General features: G+C 59.4%; 5 protein-coding genes across 6 annotated transcripts; 2 read left to right on the plus strand and 3 right to left on the minus strand.

The window, feature by feature from the left end:
* Positions 1-45: 45 nt before the first annotated feature.
* RPO41 (DNA-directed RNA polymerase) lies at positions 46-4,868 on the minus strand. The gene is made up of 2 exons (XM_047984304.1): positions 534-4,868; positions 46-480 (listed from the first exon to the last, which is right to left on the minus strand). Exons 1-2 carry the CDS (start codon positions 4,698-4,700, stop codon positions 430-432), a joined length of 4,218 nt encoding a protein of 1,405 aa, XP_047840278.1. The 5' UTR covers positions 4,701-4,868; the 3' UTR covers positions 46-429.
* Positions 4,869-5,036: 168 nt separating this feature from the next.
* On the plus strand, positions 5,037-7,152 carry ATP25 (ATPase synthesis protein 25 mitochondrial). Its single transcript, XM_047984305.1, has one exon. The coding sequence runs from the start codon at positions 5,099-5,101 to the stop codon at positions 7,019-7,021; it is 1,923 nt and encodes a 640-aa protein (XP_047840279.1). The 5' UTR covers positions 5,037-5,098; the 3' UTR covers positions 7,022-7,152.
* PPX1 (Exopolyphosphatase) lies at positions 6,997-9,345 on the minus strand. Of its 2 annotated transcripts, XM_047984306.1 has the most exons (2): positions 8,864-9,345; positions 6,997-8,613 (listed from the first exon to the last, which is right to left on the minus strand). In XM_047984306.1, exons 1-2 carry the CDS (start codon positions 8,985-8,987, stop codon positions 7,412-7,414), a joined length of 1,326 nt encoding a protein of 441 aa, XP_047840280.1. In that variant the 5' UTR covers positions 8,988-9,345; the 3' UTR covers positions 6,997-7,411. The 2 variants fall into 2 exon arrangements, with proteins under 2 accessions (XP_047840280.1, XP_047840281.1); XM_047984307.1 differs by having other exon boundaries at positions 7,106-9,345.
* A 1,500-nt stretch (positions 9,346-10,845) lies between these two features.
* On the plus strand, positions 10,846-12,964 carry JDV02_003203 (uncharacterized protein). Its single transcript, XM_047984308.1, has 2 exons — positions 10,846-12,150; positions 12,216-12,964. Exons 1-2 carry the CDS (start codon positions 11,491-11,493, stop codon positions 12,504-12,506), a joined length of 951 nt encoding a protein of 316 aa, XP_047840282.1. The 5' UTR covers positions 10,846-11,490; the 3' UTR covers positions 12,507-12,964.
* A 269-nt stretch (positions 12,965-13,233) lies between these two features.
* On the minus strand, positions 13,234-15,599 carry GPR1 (G protein-coupled receptor gpr1; the record flags this gene model as incomplete). Its single annotated transcript, XM_047984309.1, has 2 exons — positions 14,899-15,599; positions 13,234-14,800 (listed from the first exon to the last, which is right to left on the minus strand). Exons 1-2 carry the CDS (start codon positions 15,111-15,113, stop codon positions 13,234-13,236), a joined length of 1,782 nt encoding a protein of 593 aa, XP_047840283.1. The 5' UTR covers positions 15,114-15,599.
* Positions 15,600-15,748: the final 149 nt, after the last annotated feature.

Below are 15,748 nucleotides of genomic sequence, written 5' to 3' on the forward strand. Positions count from 1 at the left end.
GGTCAAATTTATCCAACAAGCCAACCAAAAGTCGCAAAAAAACCTCGCGATTGCTACAATGCCGCACCATATAGATTTGAAGTCATTTCTGTTTATCTTACACTGGTCTTTGGGCCTGCAAACGTCATGCAGGTGCCAGAACAGGCATATTTTTACAGCCATAGATGTACCTCCGCATACGTTCATCTAGATCGATAGCTTGAGAGACACCCATCTTGCCTCGTCCCAGCTCTAAAGCCGTCTTTGTCTTTTCCCGACACCCCTGTAATGCGCCGCTGAAATGATATACAAAGGGCGCCGCCTGGCGTCTCACCGAAAATCGCCGCCGAAAATGCCAAATCGCTGTGCTTCAAAGTTCAAAGCGCCATGCTCCAGTACATCGTCTCTGTGTCATGTTGTACAATATGCGTCTCCGTCTTTCGAAGTCGCTCAAGAGAAAAAGTATTTGCTCTCGCGCAGACGTGTTACGTCAAAGTCGCCCTGATATGCCATTAGTCTCCTAGTTCTGAGCGTTTACTTGGATTTAGACTCACCTTCTTGGGGATGGCCGGAATGGTCAAGGGCAACCAGACCGGCAAGGGGGTGCGACGGGCCTTGACTTTGCTGCGCTTCTGGCTCGTCATCTGCATTTCGAAGTGCGTTGACTTCATGTCCTCCATGATTCGCTTAGACATCTCCACGGCATCAATGGCGCTAGAGTCTTCAGCGTCAACCTCGCCGTCATCATCCTCCATCATCTCCTCGCGAATCTCCTTTACCGTCGATACCCCATCCTCATCTTCGGGGATGTCTCCGAGGCCAATGTCCTTGGAATCCTCGCGGATGCTGACATCGACCTCAGCAGCAGACATCTCCTCGTAGACCGACGCCGGGGTGATTATTTTCTTCGCGATTTCAAGGTCCCAAGGATTACCCGACAGGCGGAGCGAATTGCGCTTGTGCTCTAGGAGCAGCTCTTCCTTGGGGGAGAGCTTGCTGTTCTTGCGCAGTTCTTTGATCTTCTTCGCTACGGGAGTCAACGGGTCGATGTGCGCGAGATACAAGGAGCCCTTATGACGCGCTTCGAACTCGGTGGCAAGGCGTCCGACAACATCCTCCTCGTGTATTTTAATGAAGGCGTCTCGGATGACGCCATTCATGGTGTCGATGTCGGCGGCGTGCGTCCAAAACGAGTCGTGCACGGCGGCGAAGCTGAGGCCTAGCTCATGGCATTGCAATGCCGACAGCAGCATGTGGCTCGCATCCAGGGAGTGAATGAAGTTGGGGGGGAATCCCTGGAGCTGCTTTTTGCGATTGACCGGGTCTGTCTGCTCGTTCACCGGGCAGACCATGGCCTGCAAACAGGTGCGGATCTCCCGGGTGTTGCTCTTGCGGTAGGGCTGCGCGACGGGCATTCTCAGGGGCGTGGTCCAGACGACGGTCGAGCGGAACTGTTGGGCTAGCTCCTCGAAGCCAGATTTGGCCGCTGTCGAGCTCTTCCTGCCCCTTTTCGCACGGGTCGGGTTGTCCACTTTGCCATCTGCGTACGAATCGGCAATCTGCTGCAACTGCGAGGGAGTCAAGGCCCTGCAGACCCGCCCACCGATCTCGCCAAGCCAGTATTGTATGTCGTGTGCGCCTCGGAACATGGTTGCGAGCGCATTGAAGATGTGTCTCGCAATGTAGGTGGACAGCAAAATATTTGGGATGCCGCATTCCTTTCCTAGGTTCGGATAGAGGGCGTCTATTTGCTTGCAAACCTGCTTCTTCGCCCCTGCGAAAGTGACGCCGTACACATTCGTCATGACGGTCTGCTTGACGACCTTGCGAGTAATCTTGCCCTGCAGAATCTCGCCGAAACGGTTCTTGGCGGCCGCATCTTTGTCGATGGCTTGCTTTACAAGATCTGCAACGGCGGAGTAGACGTCTGCGGGACGATCGCCGGGCTCCAGATTGACCTGCTTCGCGCCCCAGGTGTCACCGCCTAGGGCGGCATAGTGCTGTAGACCGTTGCAGGTGCCGTCCTGATGGACAGGTAGTTCGGATACAAACTTAGTCGGGTCCGGAAGATCAAGCGCAGCCTTCAACTCAAAACAAGCAGCGAGGCATTGCCAGGGATCTTCGGCTTTGAGCCACCAGCGGCTACCAGCAAGCGGGTTTGTGGCCGAGTTGACAATATTAGCAACGTTGTCGTTGGCAAACGCCTCTCGCTCGTCGAAACTGGACTTGTCGAGGCCGTACAGGTTGGCGAGGTGGATCTTGAGCCAGCGAAGGCCCCTTTCGCCTAGCTCTTTGCCCTTGGCGAACTTGAGAATTGCACGCGTGTGATCTGCGCCCATGTGATTGAGGTACGTCGGCATGGGGTAAGCGCGTCCACGGTAGTCGACGTTGTGAGGAAAGTAGATGGTTTGGTTCCTGAATGTGCGGGCAATCTCGAGCTGAAGATTCATGAAGCAACGCTGAGAGTGGAGCCCAGACCTCTCGTTCTCGATAGCCTTGACGGCGCGGGCCCAATTTCGCCGAACAAGGGGATCGCCGTCAGAGTCGGGTTCGGGTGGGTGCTCGAGTTTCGGATTCAGTGGCGGCATGTTGGCGATTTCTTCACCAGAGTTCCAAGCCTCCATCATGACGTTGAGAACGTTCTTGTTGATTTTCCATGGGGTTTTGCCGAGAATGTCAAGGCCCTTCAACACCTTGTCCATATCACCGCACTTGATGGCAGCGTTGGTGTACAGCCGCTGCTCAACATCGCCAGGTGTTACTCTGACGAGGCTTGTTTTGCTGTCGAGGAATCCGCCTTCGTTGAATCGTTTCCACGGTTTTGGTTCCACAACCATTGGCAGGTGTTTGGCGATGAAGTCTCCTACTGGCTCTCGCTTCAGCTGGTCCACCAGTCGGGAGTTCAGGAACAAGACGCCGACCTTCTTTCCCTTGCGAGGCTGCACGAAATGGTGAAAGGCCGGCAGTTCTTGGCCGACGATTGTCTTGGTTGCTGGGTCCTCGGCAGTGGCCTTGATCTTGGCCGTCTCGATCAAGGTCTTGAGGAGGAATGAGCCAACTTGTGCACTGACAAACATGGACCAAGGTTTTTGGGCCGCCTCATTGAGAGATTGCTCCGCCTCGGTTGAGTCGGTGATCAAGGTCGTCGCCTTGCTATCGGTCTGCTCGAGATCCTGTGCGTTGTCTGAAGGCTGACCGTTGAACCGAACGTTTCTCCGTCGCCTAGACTTCTTCGCCACGTCCTTTCGTTGCAGTTCGATATCCTCTTGCACTAGCTTTGATAGGTTCGAAATGAGCTTGCTCACGACGAGGCCTTTATCGGCACCCTGCATCGCTCCAAGGTTGAGAACAGAAAGAATGGTGACGGCGGCAAGTCTGGCAGGGTCCGCCTGCTGCAGCAACGGACCGTAGAGGCATCGGTCGAGATCTTGTTCGGATTTGGCAGCCTTTTTCTCCGACACCTCGAGCAGCACCAGCTCTTGCTTGAGGCGTGCCTCCATAGAATCCAGCCAGGTCGCCATCACTTGCGAGAGCGAGCCCGGCGCAGAGGATGGCCCCAGTGCGGTGTTGATGTTCATGCTCTGCAAGTTCTTGTTGTCCGCTCGCCATTTTTCGATGGCAGAGCTGATAGAGTCGCGCTCAATCTCTAGCTGAAGCTCTTGGCGGTCGGCCAACGATAGCTTCGAAATGTCGACCTCTTCCAGTTCCGAGAGGAGCCTCAGTCCTTTCTTCAGAGTCGCCAGTCCTTCACCACGCTGGGGAGTTGGTACTAAGTCTGGCACCGTTTGCATTGTCGCTCCCTCCTCCACAGCAACCGAGTCACCGTGGGCGAGTTCAACCTCATCTTCGAAGTCAAACGCGTCATCGAACTCTTCAGCCTCCATGGCGAAGTTGTAATCCGGGCAGATCTCTGTGATGACAGCCAAGTCTTGGTCGAGAAGAATGTCGGCCATGCTCAGAACCCGCAGGCCTGCGTCGCCTGGCGCCATGCCCATGTAGCGCTTTACCAGCCGATCCAGCCTGGAGCCACGCTCAGAAAGCAGTGACGCCTTGAGCATGCATGCGATCGTCTCGGCCGTGTGCGGCAATCTCTTGCTTCGGATTTGCAATTCGTACCATTGGTGAAGCTGTTCGGCCTGCTTTCTGTCGGGGTTTGAGCGCATTTGCTGCAGCGATGCTCGCAGATACTGGTTGTTGAGAAGAATTCTCTCCTCACCCGAAGGCATACCGATCGCGTTGAATCGCTTGAGCACTAGAGCAGCTCGATCTAGCTTTCCAACTCGGATACACGCGTCGAACACTGCCAGCAAATCCTCGGTGTCGCCGGGAATCCCGTACATGTTGATCTTCGTCGCTGGTCGAGGCGGCCCTGGCTCGGGAACCGTGAGTGGTAATGATGGATCGAATGGTCGTAGGGGATATGTCGGTAGTGGCGGAGGTTGAAATGAAGATAGCGTAGAGCTGGTAAGATGATTATATGGTAACGATTCGAATTTGAAGTCATCGACTGCCGTGGCCAAACTTCTCTCGTGAAGGAGATGCCTGTAGCCAGCGTCGGATCCCCGTCGGGGCCATGGACGACACTGTCGCGTGACAACATATTGTCGCTCCAGCGAAGGAGTCTGTAATCGAAGGCCAGCATATCTCGGCGACGAGACTGCGGTCTTGATGGCGGTAGCCCGATGCGCCAGAAGGCCGCAGCGGGCTTGTCGCGAAAGCATCGTGGCAGCCGGCGCAATCGGGGCAGCGCCTTTAAAGGGTCGAAAGTCCCGACAGGGCGAGGTTAAGACATTTGCCACGAGGAGAATAATGCCAAATGCGCCGCAAAACAAATTACAGCAAATTCAGCAGGACGTGAAGACACCGGACGGTGCACGACTTGTCGATGGTCTGACGGAAGACGAGCTCCGAAATTTTCGCCTCAATCGGGAAGAGCTTTGCCTCCCCCCCAGATTGGCCGCCGCTCCAAGGGGGGTCACGTGGCTGTAGTCAGCCGTTGGGCCCACCCCAAAGTACACTGGAGCTTTGTCGTCTTGAGCCAAAAGACTTGCCTGTCTGGATTTTGACGTACATGCGAAGTACATCTTGACCAATTGTCCCGACGGTCCTTCTGCAGCACATGCTGCGCAATTCAACAACTATGATTGCGCGGCCGGCAATAGCGACACTAGGCTGTTGCAGCTGCCGAAGCTCGGTAATTCGAGCGGTCCTGGGCTCGACGGCAACGAAAGCTCGGTTCCTGGGACAGCCCCAGCGGAGAACGTTCCAGAGCTCGACTCGAGGATTTCTCTCTTCGAAATCACCGCAGGAGACAGGTGCAAACCGACAAATCGAGGAGATACAAGAGTCAACATCAAATGAAGAAAATGAAGAGGGCGAGAAACCATGGTTTCTCGAAGAGGAGCCGCCTCGACACGCGCCAAGCTTGCACAAGCCGACACTTCCTCAAGCCCCAGAAGGCGCACCGGCGCTCGTCGACCCGATGATCAGCTACATCTACGAAGATATGGGGCTAGACGATATTTCTTTACTGGATCTACGCGAGTTGGACCCGCCCGCTGCTCTTGGTGCGAATCTCATCATGCTGTTCGCGACGGCTCGCAGCGAACGACATTTGCACGTATCCGCCGGCCGTTTCGTCCGGTGGCTGAAGCGAACATACAAGGTCAATGCCAGGGCAGATGGATTGATCGGCCCGGGAGAGCTCAAAACGAAGCTGCGCCGGCTCAAGAAGAAAGCGAAACTCATGGGCACCAACACCATGATTGTGCCCGGAGGCGATAATGGCATCTCGACAGGATGGGTGTGCGTCAACTTCTCCGCAGCGGGACAGGATACGGACGAGGCATCGAGCTTCGACGAGAGCGGCAGATTCTCTGGCTTCGGATCGTCGTTGACTGGAACTACGGTGGTTGTGCAGTGCTTGACAGAGTCCCGTCGAAGCGAGCTGGATCTGGAGACTCTTTGGCAAGGCATCCTGAGGCGGAGTCTCGAGCAGACGAGCAAGATAAAAGGCGAGAAGATTGAAGACCGGGCGACTTATGAGAAGATGGTATCGTTGCGAATGCAGCAGCCGGCGAATCAGTCAGCATCACAATGGCAGGCCCTTCAGCAGGCCTCGCAGCAGCAACGGCACTTTTCGACACTGGCACGTCGTCTGCAGCCCCGAACGGAGCATCGCGCTTCTGCTGTCGGTGAGGGCATGCCGGAGCCGGAATCGCTTTTGGTCGAGGAGACCAATCAGCTGGATTTGGGCAGGGTGAGAAGACGAATATCCGAGCTGCAAACTAGCGGGGCCTCAATAAGCCAGGAGGGTTTGGAGAGCCTCATTTCTGCAATATTCAGGGCGGCACCGTCAACCTCGGAAGACTCAAGCGAGCGCGTCGCCCTCGTTGACGGACTCTTACTGACCGCGCAAGAGCGTGGCATGGTGGTCTGGTCCAAGGAGATACTCGTCACCCTCATCGAATCGGTTGTCGACTCCCCGGTGTATGGGCCCGAGCTTCAACGATCACAGAGAAACCTTGAGTTTTTGCTGGTTGAGATGCAGTCGGCTCTGGATGAGCCTCAAGTGCTGCGTCTCATGTCTGCGTATGCGCGCCAGCAGGACTGGGAGAGGTTCTGGGACGTCTTTCGTTCGCAGGCGAGATTCCAAGTCGCACGGTCATCAAAACTCTATGAGCTGGCCTACAGCGTCATGGCGGACACGCGCGACCCAAAACTCTGCACAGACGTGCTGCGCTGGGTGTATCCCGAGATGCTCAAGGAGGAATTCCCGGTGCCCGTCACTGGATCGCTCTACGACGCGCTCAAGGCGTGCATCCTTGTTGCCGATCCGGCAGCCGAGAGTCTGCTCCACAACCCGCCTGAGGCCGGTAGATTGAGTCTCTTGGGCAGCCGGCGTCTGCTGCGACGTGAGTTCGTGGCGGTGCTCAAGGAGGTGGAGGCCTTACGAAGGCAGATGGTGGGGACGCGGGCTCGTCACGAGAGAGCGCAGGCGCTCAACAAGCTTGCCGACATAGCTTCGCCCGACTCTGCCTAGACGACGTTTAGGCGGCCGCATCCCAGACTGGACAAGCGGCCGCTCGTGTCCTGGGGCTGACAATGGGTAGCGCGCCCGACTATTGTACCAAATCATCGTGTACATCGTGTATATACTGTACGTATCCTCTGTACAAATACAACCACTTGACACTATCCCGCATGGCCGAGACTCTTCGCAACAGTCGTGATCTGCAAGTTGAAACCTTTGCTGTGTTTCCGCGTCCTTCATAGGGCTGCTAGTTTCCCCACTACCGGGCGAAGCCTCCGCTAGACTTTCCGGGCCAAACGTGCGCCGCCGTCCACGGGCAACGATCGGGGGCAAACAATGGTTTGCGCACGGACTTGAGGTTGAAGGGAGGGGACGAGAGAGAGAGCAGGGGGAGGAAACTCACACCCTGCGCATAGCCTCGCGCAGCAACGGCGCAACCTGCTTTCGACTTGCAGCGAGATCGTGCTGTCTCCACGCGAACCTCGTATTCTGCTCGCGACCAGCGCTAGCAGTAGTACTACTAGCAGCAACCTCGTCTGCAGCGCCGCCATCGGCGGGAGCGTCGTCGAGCTCGCCGCCGTGCCACTGTTTGAGCCCGAGCTTGTCCCCGGCCAGTTCTGCAAACGTGTTGGCGGCGGCTGCACCTCGTAGATTGAAACCCCAAATGAGAAGGTGCCGCTGGAACTCCCTGTTCGGGTGGGAAGTAGTCATGACGGCGGCGACATCGAGGTTGCGCTCCTTGGCCCACGAGGACAGGTGCTGCAGGAAGGCGGCGGCGCTGCCGTCGGCCCTGTCGAGGAGGTAGCTAAAGTCCTGCACGACGCAGCTCACGCCGAGGGTTAAGCCGCCGTCCTCCCACTCCTTGTAGTCCTTGCGAAAGATGTCGCGGAAGGACAGGCCGGAGATGTCCTCCTTGACGGCCGATATGTCCTCAAAGTACTCATCCCTGCAGAAACCGTCGTCCCGCGCCTTGGACTCGAGGTACTGGACCGCACGGACGTCCTTGTCCTTGACCTTTGCCTCGGCCGTGAGGTTCACCGTGTCCAGGAGGATGGCGGCGAGCCCCAGCCGGACGAGGTCATGGTCCCCGCGGCTGTCCTGCTGGCTGAGTTCGTCCCATGCGGCGCGGCACTCGTCGACCACGAGGCTCATGCAGCTGCCGCATGGCTCGACGATGCGCGGGGCGGAATCCTGTGGGACCTGGTGCTCCTCTACGTGGTGGTCCACGCATCCCACGACGCGGGCGGCATAGCCCGCGGCCTTGAGCGGGCCCGTGACGGCGTTATGGTCGACGAGGACCCAGCGCGTGTCCTCGGGCGCGAGCCCGCCAGCACCAGCACTAGCAGCACCAGCACGATCGCCGCCGACCCCGGAGCTGGCGGACGGCGCGCCGGCGGCGGCGGCGGCGGACGGCAGGGGAAACTCGGACAAGGTCAGGAGATCCGTGGGGGACAAGCCGGCGCGGCGCAGAACGGCAGTCATCTCGGTGCGCAGGCCGAAGTCCGCGCGCGGCAAGTTGGACAGCGGGACATGGAGGCTGTGCGGCGGCGAGTGGGAGCGGATGTAGGCGTAGACGATGGCGCAGCAGAGCGAATCAAGGTCTAGCGGGAGGGAAGGGGGAGAAGAGAGCAATCGTCAGTCAGTTGTCGTGCCGCCCCGAACCGCCCGTCACGCGCGGTGTTTGTAGTAGTACGTAGTAGTGGTGGTGGTACCCCGTCCACCACGTAGAGACTTGACAGCTCCCTCGCAGGCATCACGCGGGGTGGCTAAAAGCCTTGCTTGCGAAACAAACGAGCAGTACGGGGAGGGGGAGGGGAAGGGGGCAAGAGGCGGGATGAATGGGCTACACACCGGCGGACTCATTGCCGACCACGACGGTCAGGGGGGAGGCGCGCTGACTCGCGGGCGCCACGAGGGCGGCCTTGGCTGATGCGAGGAAGCTCTTGAGGGAGGCTCTCGGACGAGGAGGAGGCATGGCGCAGACTTGGCCGGCCGGCACTCGGCGGCGGCGGCGGCGGCAGCGGCAGGAGGGGAGGTGCTGGAGCTGCTCGGGCCGGCAGCGGAGGAGAGATGGTGGACGGGGTGGGGGGAAGTCCGAGACGCGAGGCGCGCGGTGTTGTTGTTGGCCAATATAGAAATAGAAACCTGCGGCGACAGATGCCCAGGGGCGTGTGGATTGGACTGGATGGCTGGAGGGACAGAGGCTGCTGAGTGATGGAGAGAAGGTTGCCGGCCGGCCCCCGGAGCTGGCTCCAATTGTTGGTGTTTCAATCTAGCTGCCAGGTTGAGTTGGTGGCGGTACCTCGTAGTTGGATGCGCAGTAGGCAGAAACCGTCTGGAGTAATAAAGAGAGAAAGAGTTCAAACTTCAAACACCAAGAAATTCCCCATAGACAGCCAGGCCAAGCCTCCCCACCTTGGCGTGGCTCCATTGAGAGTGAGAGGCGTGGGCGGGTTCCGCTGCGCAGCTTGGCAGGGAAAGCTATTCTTGGGCCCCTGAGGCCAGGCCACTGATCTATTTCTATTTATTTATGAGATTGTGTGGTTTTTTTTTTGTCTTTTTTAGAGAGGATCGCAATCGATGAATGGATTGGATGGATAACTGGGTAGCGACCAGTTGATGAGTTTAGTTGCCTGACCCTGGGCTCGTACTCGTGTATGCGCCAAGCGGAGAAAAATATATGATGCCCGTATTCTTCGAAATTGAATTTGTAAACCATGCTGACCTAGCTCAACTCGTCGTGAACGGGCATGTTCTGGCCCTCTGTCCTTCAAGTGCGAACGCACGCACGTCCGTACCAACAAAGCACGGTGCAATGCCTCTGCCGGCGCGGAGGCGCCACACGGCAACCTCTGGAGGCCAGTGCAGGCAGGCTGCCATTGAATGGAAACCCGTTGATAGGACGGTGGTGAGGTTGAGGTGCGCCCGACGAGATGGATCGTGGACCCATGGATCCACAGGGCGGGCTGGCCTCGCTTGCAGAAAGGCTCAGGCAGTGAGTGAGTGGAGTGGAGGAGGATGGAGCATCCAATGGATCCATAGGTATGGCACCTGCATGGCATGGCGGCCCCTCCAGGTCCCAGGTTCCAGGGGTCGCCCCCCCTCCATTCTGGGCTGCTGCCCCCCTCAAGCCCCCCCCCAAGCCCCCCCCCCAAGCCCCCAGTTATCCGTGGCACGTCGTCGTGTGGAATGGCCAGCTCGAAGCCCCATTGATGGATCCATCATCAATTGGAGCCAGCAACGCCCGCCAGCACTTTGCACCGGCAGCGGTTTCAGCACACTGACCGCGTCCAAGCTCCCGTCCCAAGCACGGGACAACGGGAAAATGCATTCAACAAAGGTTGTTGAACGGACCCCCATGCATCCAACTTACCTAAAAAAGCCAATGGAACCGGCGGGCCCTATCAGGTAGACGGACCTAGATAGCACATTAGGTACTGCAGAAAAGGTGTATCAACCTCGAAGCTTGTCCCCGACCCTGGCAGAGCTGGGCAACCAAACAGCAAGCATCCATCCATGCATGAAACTCGCTGGGAACCTCACTAACATGCAAGGTTAGTGTAACCACTGCATGACCAGGGGGTATATGTGTGTACACTACTAATGTACCTCCACTGCTAGGGCACCGTCCGGGCGGGCATCCATCGTGCAGCGCAGCTCAGCCACTGGAAAGGGAACTGCCCGCCTGGCCTCATTCATTGCGCCCCAAAACCAAGGAGTAACTTAGTATGTAGGTTGTTAGTGGTGCCACCTCCTTGTATTAACCTTAGTGTTGCCAGGTGCCTCACCTTGTTGTCGGACTGCTGTTTGCTCCCCGAGGAACCCGACCGGCAGCCCGCCCGCTCCGCCCCGAGCCACCAACGGCCGCTCGTCCTGTCCTGTCCTCTCCTGTCCTGGCAGTGGGAGAGTCCCAGATGGAGCGCGCGCCCTCCTGGGATGAATGGCTGGCCAAGCAGCTGCCACCGCGGCCGCAATGAGGCCGGGGGGCTGTGGCAGCCGCGCCCATTCCAGGGCAGCGAACCGGAGCCCGCGATCCACCACCACCACCCTTAATCCTTCGTTGCGCGACCCCGAGTCCCCACGCGGGCTGCGCTCGTCGTACAAACTACGACGCCACGCACTCTTGTTTTTTTTTTTGTATTCTTTTACCAAGCAAGTTACAGTACTACGTATTGTTGTTGTCGTTGCGTTGCGTTGCGTCGCGCTGCTGAGAATTAGTTACTAGTCCAGTACTGGACTTGCCGTGTTCCAGCATCGCTGGGCCGACGCTCCCCCGGCACTCGCTTCTTGCCCCTTGGCTGTCGCTCTGCCTTATCAGCGGGTCGGTCTTTTTTGGTTCCTCTATCCCCGCCGCCCCTCCTCTCACCTCGCTCGCCGCGTCGGCCGCCGGGACCGTGGCCGCCTTGCCTTCTAAGCCTCCGTCTCCCACCATTGTCTCTTCCTTTCCTTCCCTTCCCCCTCCATTCTTTGGCCCATCTATGCCACTGCCGCCTCCCCCGCGCCGGCTGCTCTCCGCCGTCCTCGCCATCGCTTTCCTCGCCCTCTGCTACAACTACGCCCTCGTCGATCCTCACCACCTCGCGAGCGGCCGCCGGACCGCCGTCACCACCACCACCACCACCACCACCACCACTACTGGCACCGGCGACAACATGGGCTCCTCCAACCCATCGCGGGCCCTCCGCCTCGCCGTCCTCGAGTGCGACTCGCCGCAGCCCCAGACCCGCGAGCTGTACGGCAACTACACCGGCGTCTTCACCTCGCTGCTCTCCGCCGCGGCCGAGTCGAGCGGCGCGCCGCCGCCCGGTCTGAGCGCGCTCGCCTCCATAAAGGGCTACGACATCGTCAATGAGCTACACACATACCCGAACCTCGACGACATCGACGCCGTCCTCCTCACCGGCTCGCGACACAACGCATTCGACAACGACCCATGGATCAAGAACCTCCTCGACTTCACCAAGCGCGCGCTCGACACCGACGGCCGTGTCAAAGTCGTCGGCATCTGTTTCGGCCACCAGATCATCGGCCGCGCGCTGGGCGCCAAGGTCGGCAAGAGCGACAAGGGCTGGGAGGTGGCTGTCACCGACGTCGATCTCACACCTGCGGGCAAGGAAGTCTTTGGTCTCGACATCCTGGTAAGTGCATGACAGCGGGCCCGGGGGGGTGCCCGGCCGCAGATGCTAACGACGTTTCCCCTCAGCGGATTCACCAGATGCACCACGACATCGTTTTCGACTTCCCGGAGGGCGCCGTGCCCCTCGGCTCCAACGCCTTCTGCGAAAACCAGGGCATGTACTCGCCCGGCCGGTACCTCACCGTCCAGGGCCACCCCGAGTTCACCCCCGACATCATCTCCGAGGTCCTCTTCAACCGTCACACCGTCCGCATCTTCACCGACGAGCAGTACGAGGACGGCATGTGCCGCGCCACGATCCCGCACGATGGCGTCGCTGTCGGAAGGGCCGTCCTCAGTTTCATGCGGCAGCGGTAGCACCCGGCGTGCGCAGACCGGGGGGGTTAGCCGATTAGACGCTACGATGCCACGTATGCGATAATAACACGAAAGCGAGGACCTTGACCATCACACAAAGCACAGGTCAAGACCGCCCACAAAATCTCGCGCGCTGGGCGCGCCATATGTCATTTTTTTTCGGGCGCCATCGGTCGGGAAGGATTTATGATAGATGGCAGTGTCCTACGGGACCTACTAGACGACTCATACCACGGACACGGCACTGGGCCGCAGCTGGATGCTCGGCAATGCACATGGATAGGCGACGGCATGCGTCCTCCTAGGGTTCAGATAGAGTGAGAGACAAGAGAGAGGGGTGCGCAGGGCAACTTTCATCCTCTGCAAAAAAAAGCATGGGGACGCGGCTCAGGAACGGACGCTGGACATATTACACATCGACACTATTTACTACACAGGGGATAAATACATTTTCTGCAGTCATGTGCGCCGCCGCATGCCCGGGACCCCGTATGCCGCTCCGCCGTCCTTCAACAAGCCTGGGGTATCAGATGCCAACCATCCGTTCAGTCTGTCTGTGTGCGACGTTCAGAGTCGTCCTGGCTCGCGAGGCAGCCAGCCAGCCATCCGAGAGCCGAGACGCACGGTCGGTCCATGAGCCGCGCAGAGAACCGTGCACTCTTTTCTCATCGTCCGCCCGCCCGCCCCATGCCCTGCCGTGCTTTGCTTTGCTTTGCTTTGCCCACCCTTACTTGGCTCCTCCTCCTCCTTCTCCCCACTGACAGTCGCGCAGCGGTGTATCCCACCACTCCCGCCGCGCAGGTCGCACTGCCGCACAGCGCTGAAGCCGCCTCTCTGCGAGCTCCTCGTCGCGGCGGCGGCGGGCGATCCTGCTGTCGACGAGCATCTCCTCCCTCGTGCGCCCGACCTTGGCCGCCGACGAGCCCTCGGGCCCGTACACGTACGCGCCCGGCGCCCCCGCCGTCGCCCCGGCCAGGCGCCGCAGGATCCAGCACGACGACGCCGGCGCATCGGCCCGCCGCGGGTGCCGCCAGGGCTTCTCCATGACGCAGAAGACGAGCGCGTCGGCGACGCCCTGCAGGCACATGCTGGTCACCGAGGCCATCACCATGCCGAACGGCGCCTTGCGTCTGTCTGCGCCCATAAGGAACGACACGTAGGGCACGATCCACACGGCGGTGTAGACGGCCGGGTATATGAAGAGCTGCCGCAGGGACCGTCGGATCTTGTCGCGCGCTTGGGCCGTGCTGGTGACGCCCAGCGTCGTGGGCCCGCCAACGACGATTCCCGTCATCGAATCCGCGCCCCGGGAGCCAAGGTTCAACATCGACATGTCGTTGGACGGCGAGGATGCCCGCGAGCCCCCCGTCATCGCCGTCGTTCTCGTCAACGGACGGCCCCATATTGACCTCACGGCGGCGGCTGGGCTGCTTGGCGTCGCGGGATGGGCCGGCTGCGCCGTGCTTGAGACGTTGCCTCTCAGTGAGGGCAGCTCCAAGACGCTCGGGAACTGCGAAAAGTACGGGTTCGAGAAGGAGCGGCTGCGAGCTTGGTAAGGCGTCGAAATCTCCGAAGACGCGTCTCGCCTGATACTGTCCTGAGAGATGGACACCGAAGACCCGGCATACAACGGGGGGATTCCCACGACGGTCCAAATGGACGGCCTCCGGTCCTTGGCGACCGACTCCCCATCGCACGACGGCGTTGGAGGTATCAACCCGTGATACGCAATGGGGGGCGTCGGCGGAATCGACATGGTGGTTTGTGGCCTCGGAGACGCTTCCGCCTCCTGTCGTGCCCGCACCACGCCCCTCCTGCGTCCAGCCGTGCCCGTCTTGGCGAAGCGTCCCAGGATGAGCTTGAAGTACACATACGTCGACAAGTACATGGCGAGGATGCCAACCAGGACAGTGGTCCGCGGGATCCAGCTGAGCACTCTGCGCGTCCACCTCGGCTTGGTCGGCAGGTAGCAGTACGGGCCCTCGTTGGCAAAGGCCGGCTTGTTGATGAAGGCGAGAGACGCTAGAAGGAACGGGATGAGGATAAAGGCGGCGTAGGCGACGCGCTTGTACGAGTAGAGGCCGCTGCCGCCGCGGAAGATGTACATGGTCTTGTGCAGGGCGAACAGGATGACGGCCACATCGCACGCCTCGATGCCCAGCGTCAGGAAGAAGCCAGAAATCTGGCAAAAGGGCGTGGCGGTCTCGACGGTGCCGTGCGTTAGCTCTGCAGCGGCGAAGATGACGAACCACAGGGACTTGAGCATGTCACTCTGTATAAGGAGAATAATGAGGCTTTCCCCGGGGCGGCACGTCAGTCTTCCTCCCGTCTCGAAAACAGGGGGCAACACGGCGAAGGGGAGGACAGCCGAGCAATGTTGGGAGACACTCACTCGTGACGGAAACTACGCCTCATCCGCAGGAACCAAAAAGTCGTCAGCATCGTCGCCACGACGCTGAGCGAGGCCACTGTCACCGAGGTGACTCGAAAAGCCTGCAGCTGTGCCTCGCTGTAGTCGCGTTGCTGGTGATGCCTGCGCACTGGCGGCGAGCCCGCGGCGGCGAGCCATGCCGCAGAGGCTCCGTAGTCACCGACATGCTGCCCCATGGGCACGATCGGACCGCCCCACAGACGGCGTCCCCGGCGGAGGGCATAAGATGTCGAGGCTTGTCGTTGCTGTTGCCGTTGTTGATGTCGTTGTCGTTGCCGCACGAGACGTCTGCGGGAGGATCAGAGGAGGAGGTCGTCGGAGGAGGGCGATGATGATGATTCCCGTCGCCACCAGCAGATCCGATCCTAGTACAGATGCTCAGTCTGCCGCCGACGGCAGACGGCATGACAAGCCTGGTGTGGACCTAGCTCAGCGAGGACGAGTCAAGTTGTTTTTCTTTGCAAGACGAGCGTTGATGCGTGGGCGCGCACGGAGACGGCCGAGGAGACAAAGTAGAGAAAGTGCGTGGCGGAGATGCAAGCCACGGGAAACGCAGAGGCCACCCACTTGCAGAGTACGGGACGAGATGCAGGAGAGCCAGCTGCTGGCCCAAGCGGTCGAGCCGGATGAATGGATTGGGCGTTGTGATGGTGGTGGTGGTGGTGGTGGTGGTGGTGTAGCCTCTAGTAGGTGTTCAAAGCTCTCTCCCTGGCGGTGATGATGGCGGCGACGACGACGATGATGATCGTGATGATGGGAGTCCTGCCATTTAGGTTACAAAAGGTAAAAGAAAGCCGCAGGAGAGCAAAGA

The sequence above is a fragment of the Purpureocillium takamizusanense genome, chromosome 2 (assembly GCF_022605165.1).
Source record: "Purpureocillium takamizusanense chromosome 2, complete sequence".
Taxonomy (NCBI): domain Eukaryota; kingdom Fungi; phylum Ascomycota; class Sordariomycetes; order Hypocreales; family Ophiocordycipitaceae; genus Purpureocillium; species Purpureocillium takamizusanense.

Excerpts from the sequence above, each read along its gene's own strand:
- RPO41 (XM_047984304.1), bottom strand. The coding sequence starts at position 4,700 with ATGCTTTCGCGACAAGCCCGCTGCGGCCTTCTGGCGCATCGGGCTACC. Across the intron at positions 481-533 it reads TTCCGGCCATCCCCAAGAAG|GGCGACTTTGACGTAACACG; the intron begins GTGAGTCTAAAT and ends ATGGCATATCAG.
- ATP25 (XM_047984305.1), top strand. The coding sequence starts at position 5,099 with ATGCTGCGCAATTCAACAACTATGATTGCGCGGCCGGCAATAGCGACA.
- PPX1 (XM_047984306.1), bottom strand. The coding sequence starts at position 8,987 with ATGCCTCCTCCTCGTCCGAGAGCCTCCCTCAAGAGCTTCCTCGCATCA. Across the intron at positions 8,614-8,863 it reads GGTCGGCAATGAGTCCGCCG|ACCTTGATTCGCTCTGCTGC; the intron begins GTGTGTAGCCCA and ends CCCTCCCGCTAG.
- JDV02_003203 (XM_047984308.1), top strand. The coding sequence starts at position 11,491 with ATGCCACTGCCGCCTCCCCCGCGCCGGCTGCTCTCCGCCGTCCTCGCC. Across the intron at positions 12,151-12,215 it reads TCTTTGGTCTCGACATCCTG|CGGATTCACCAGATGCACCA; the intron begins GTAAGTGCATGA and ends GTTTCCCCTCAG.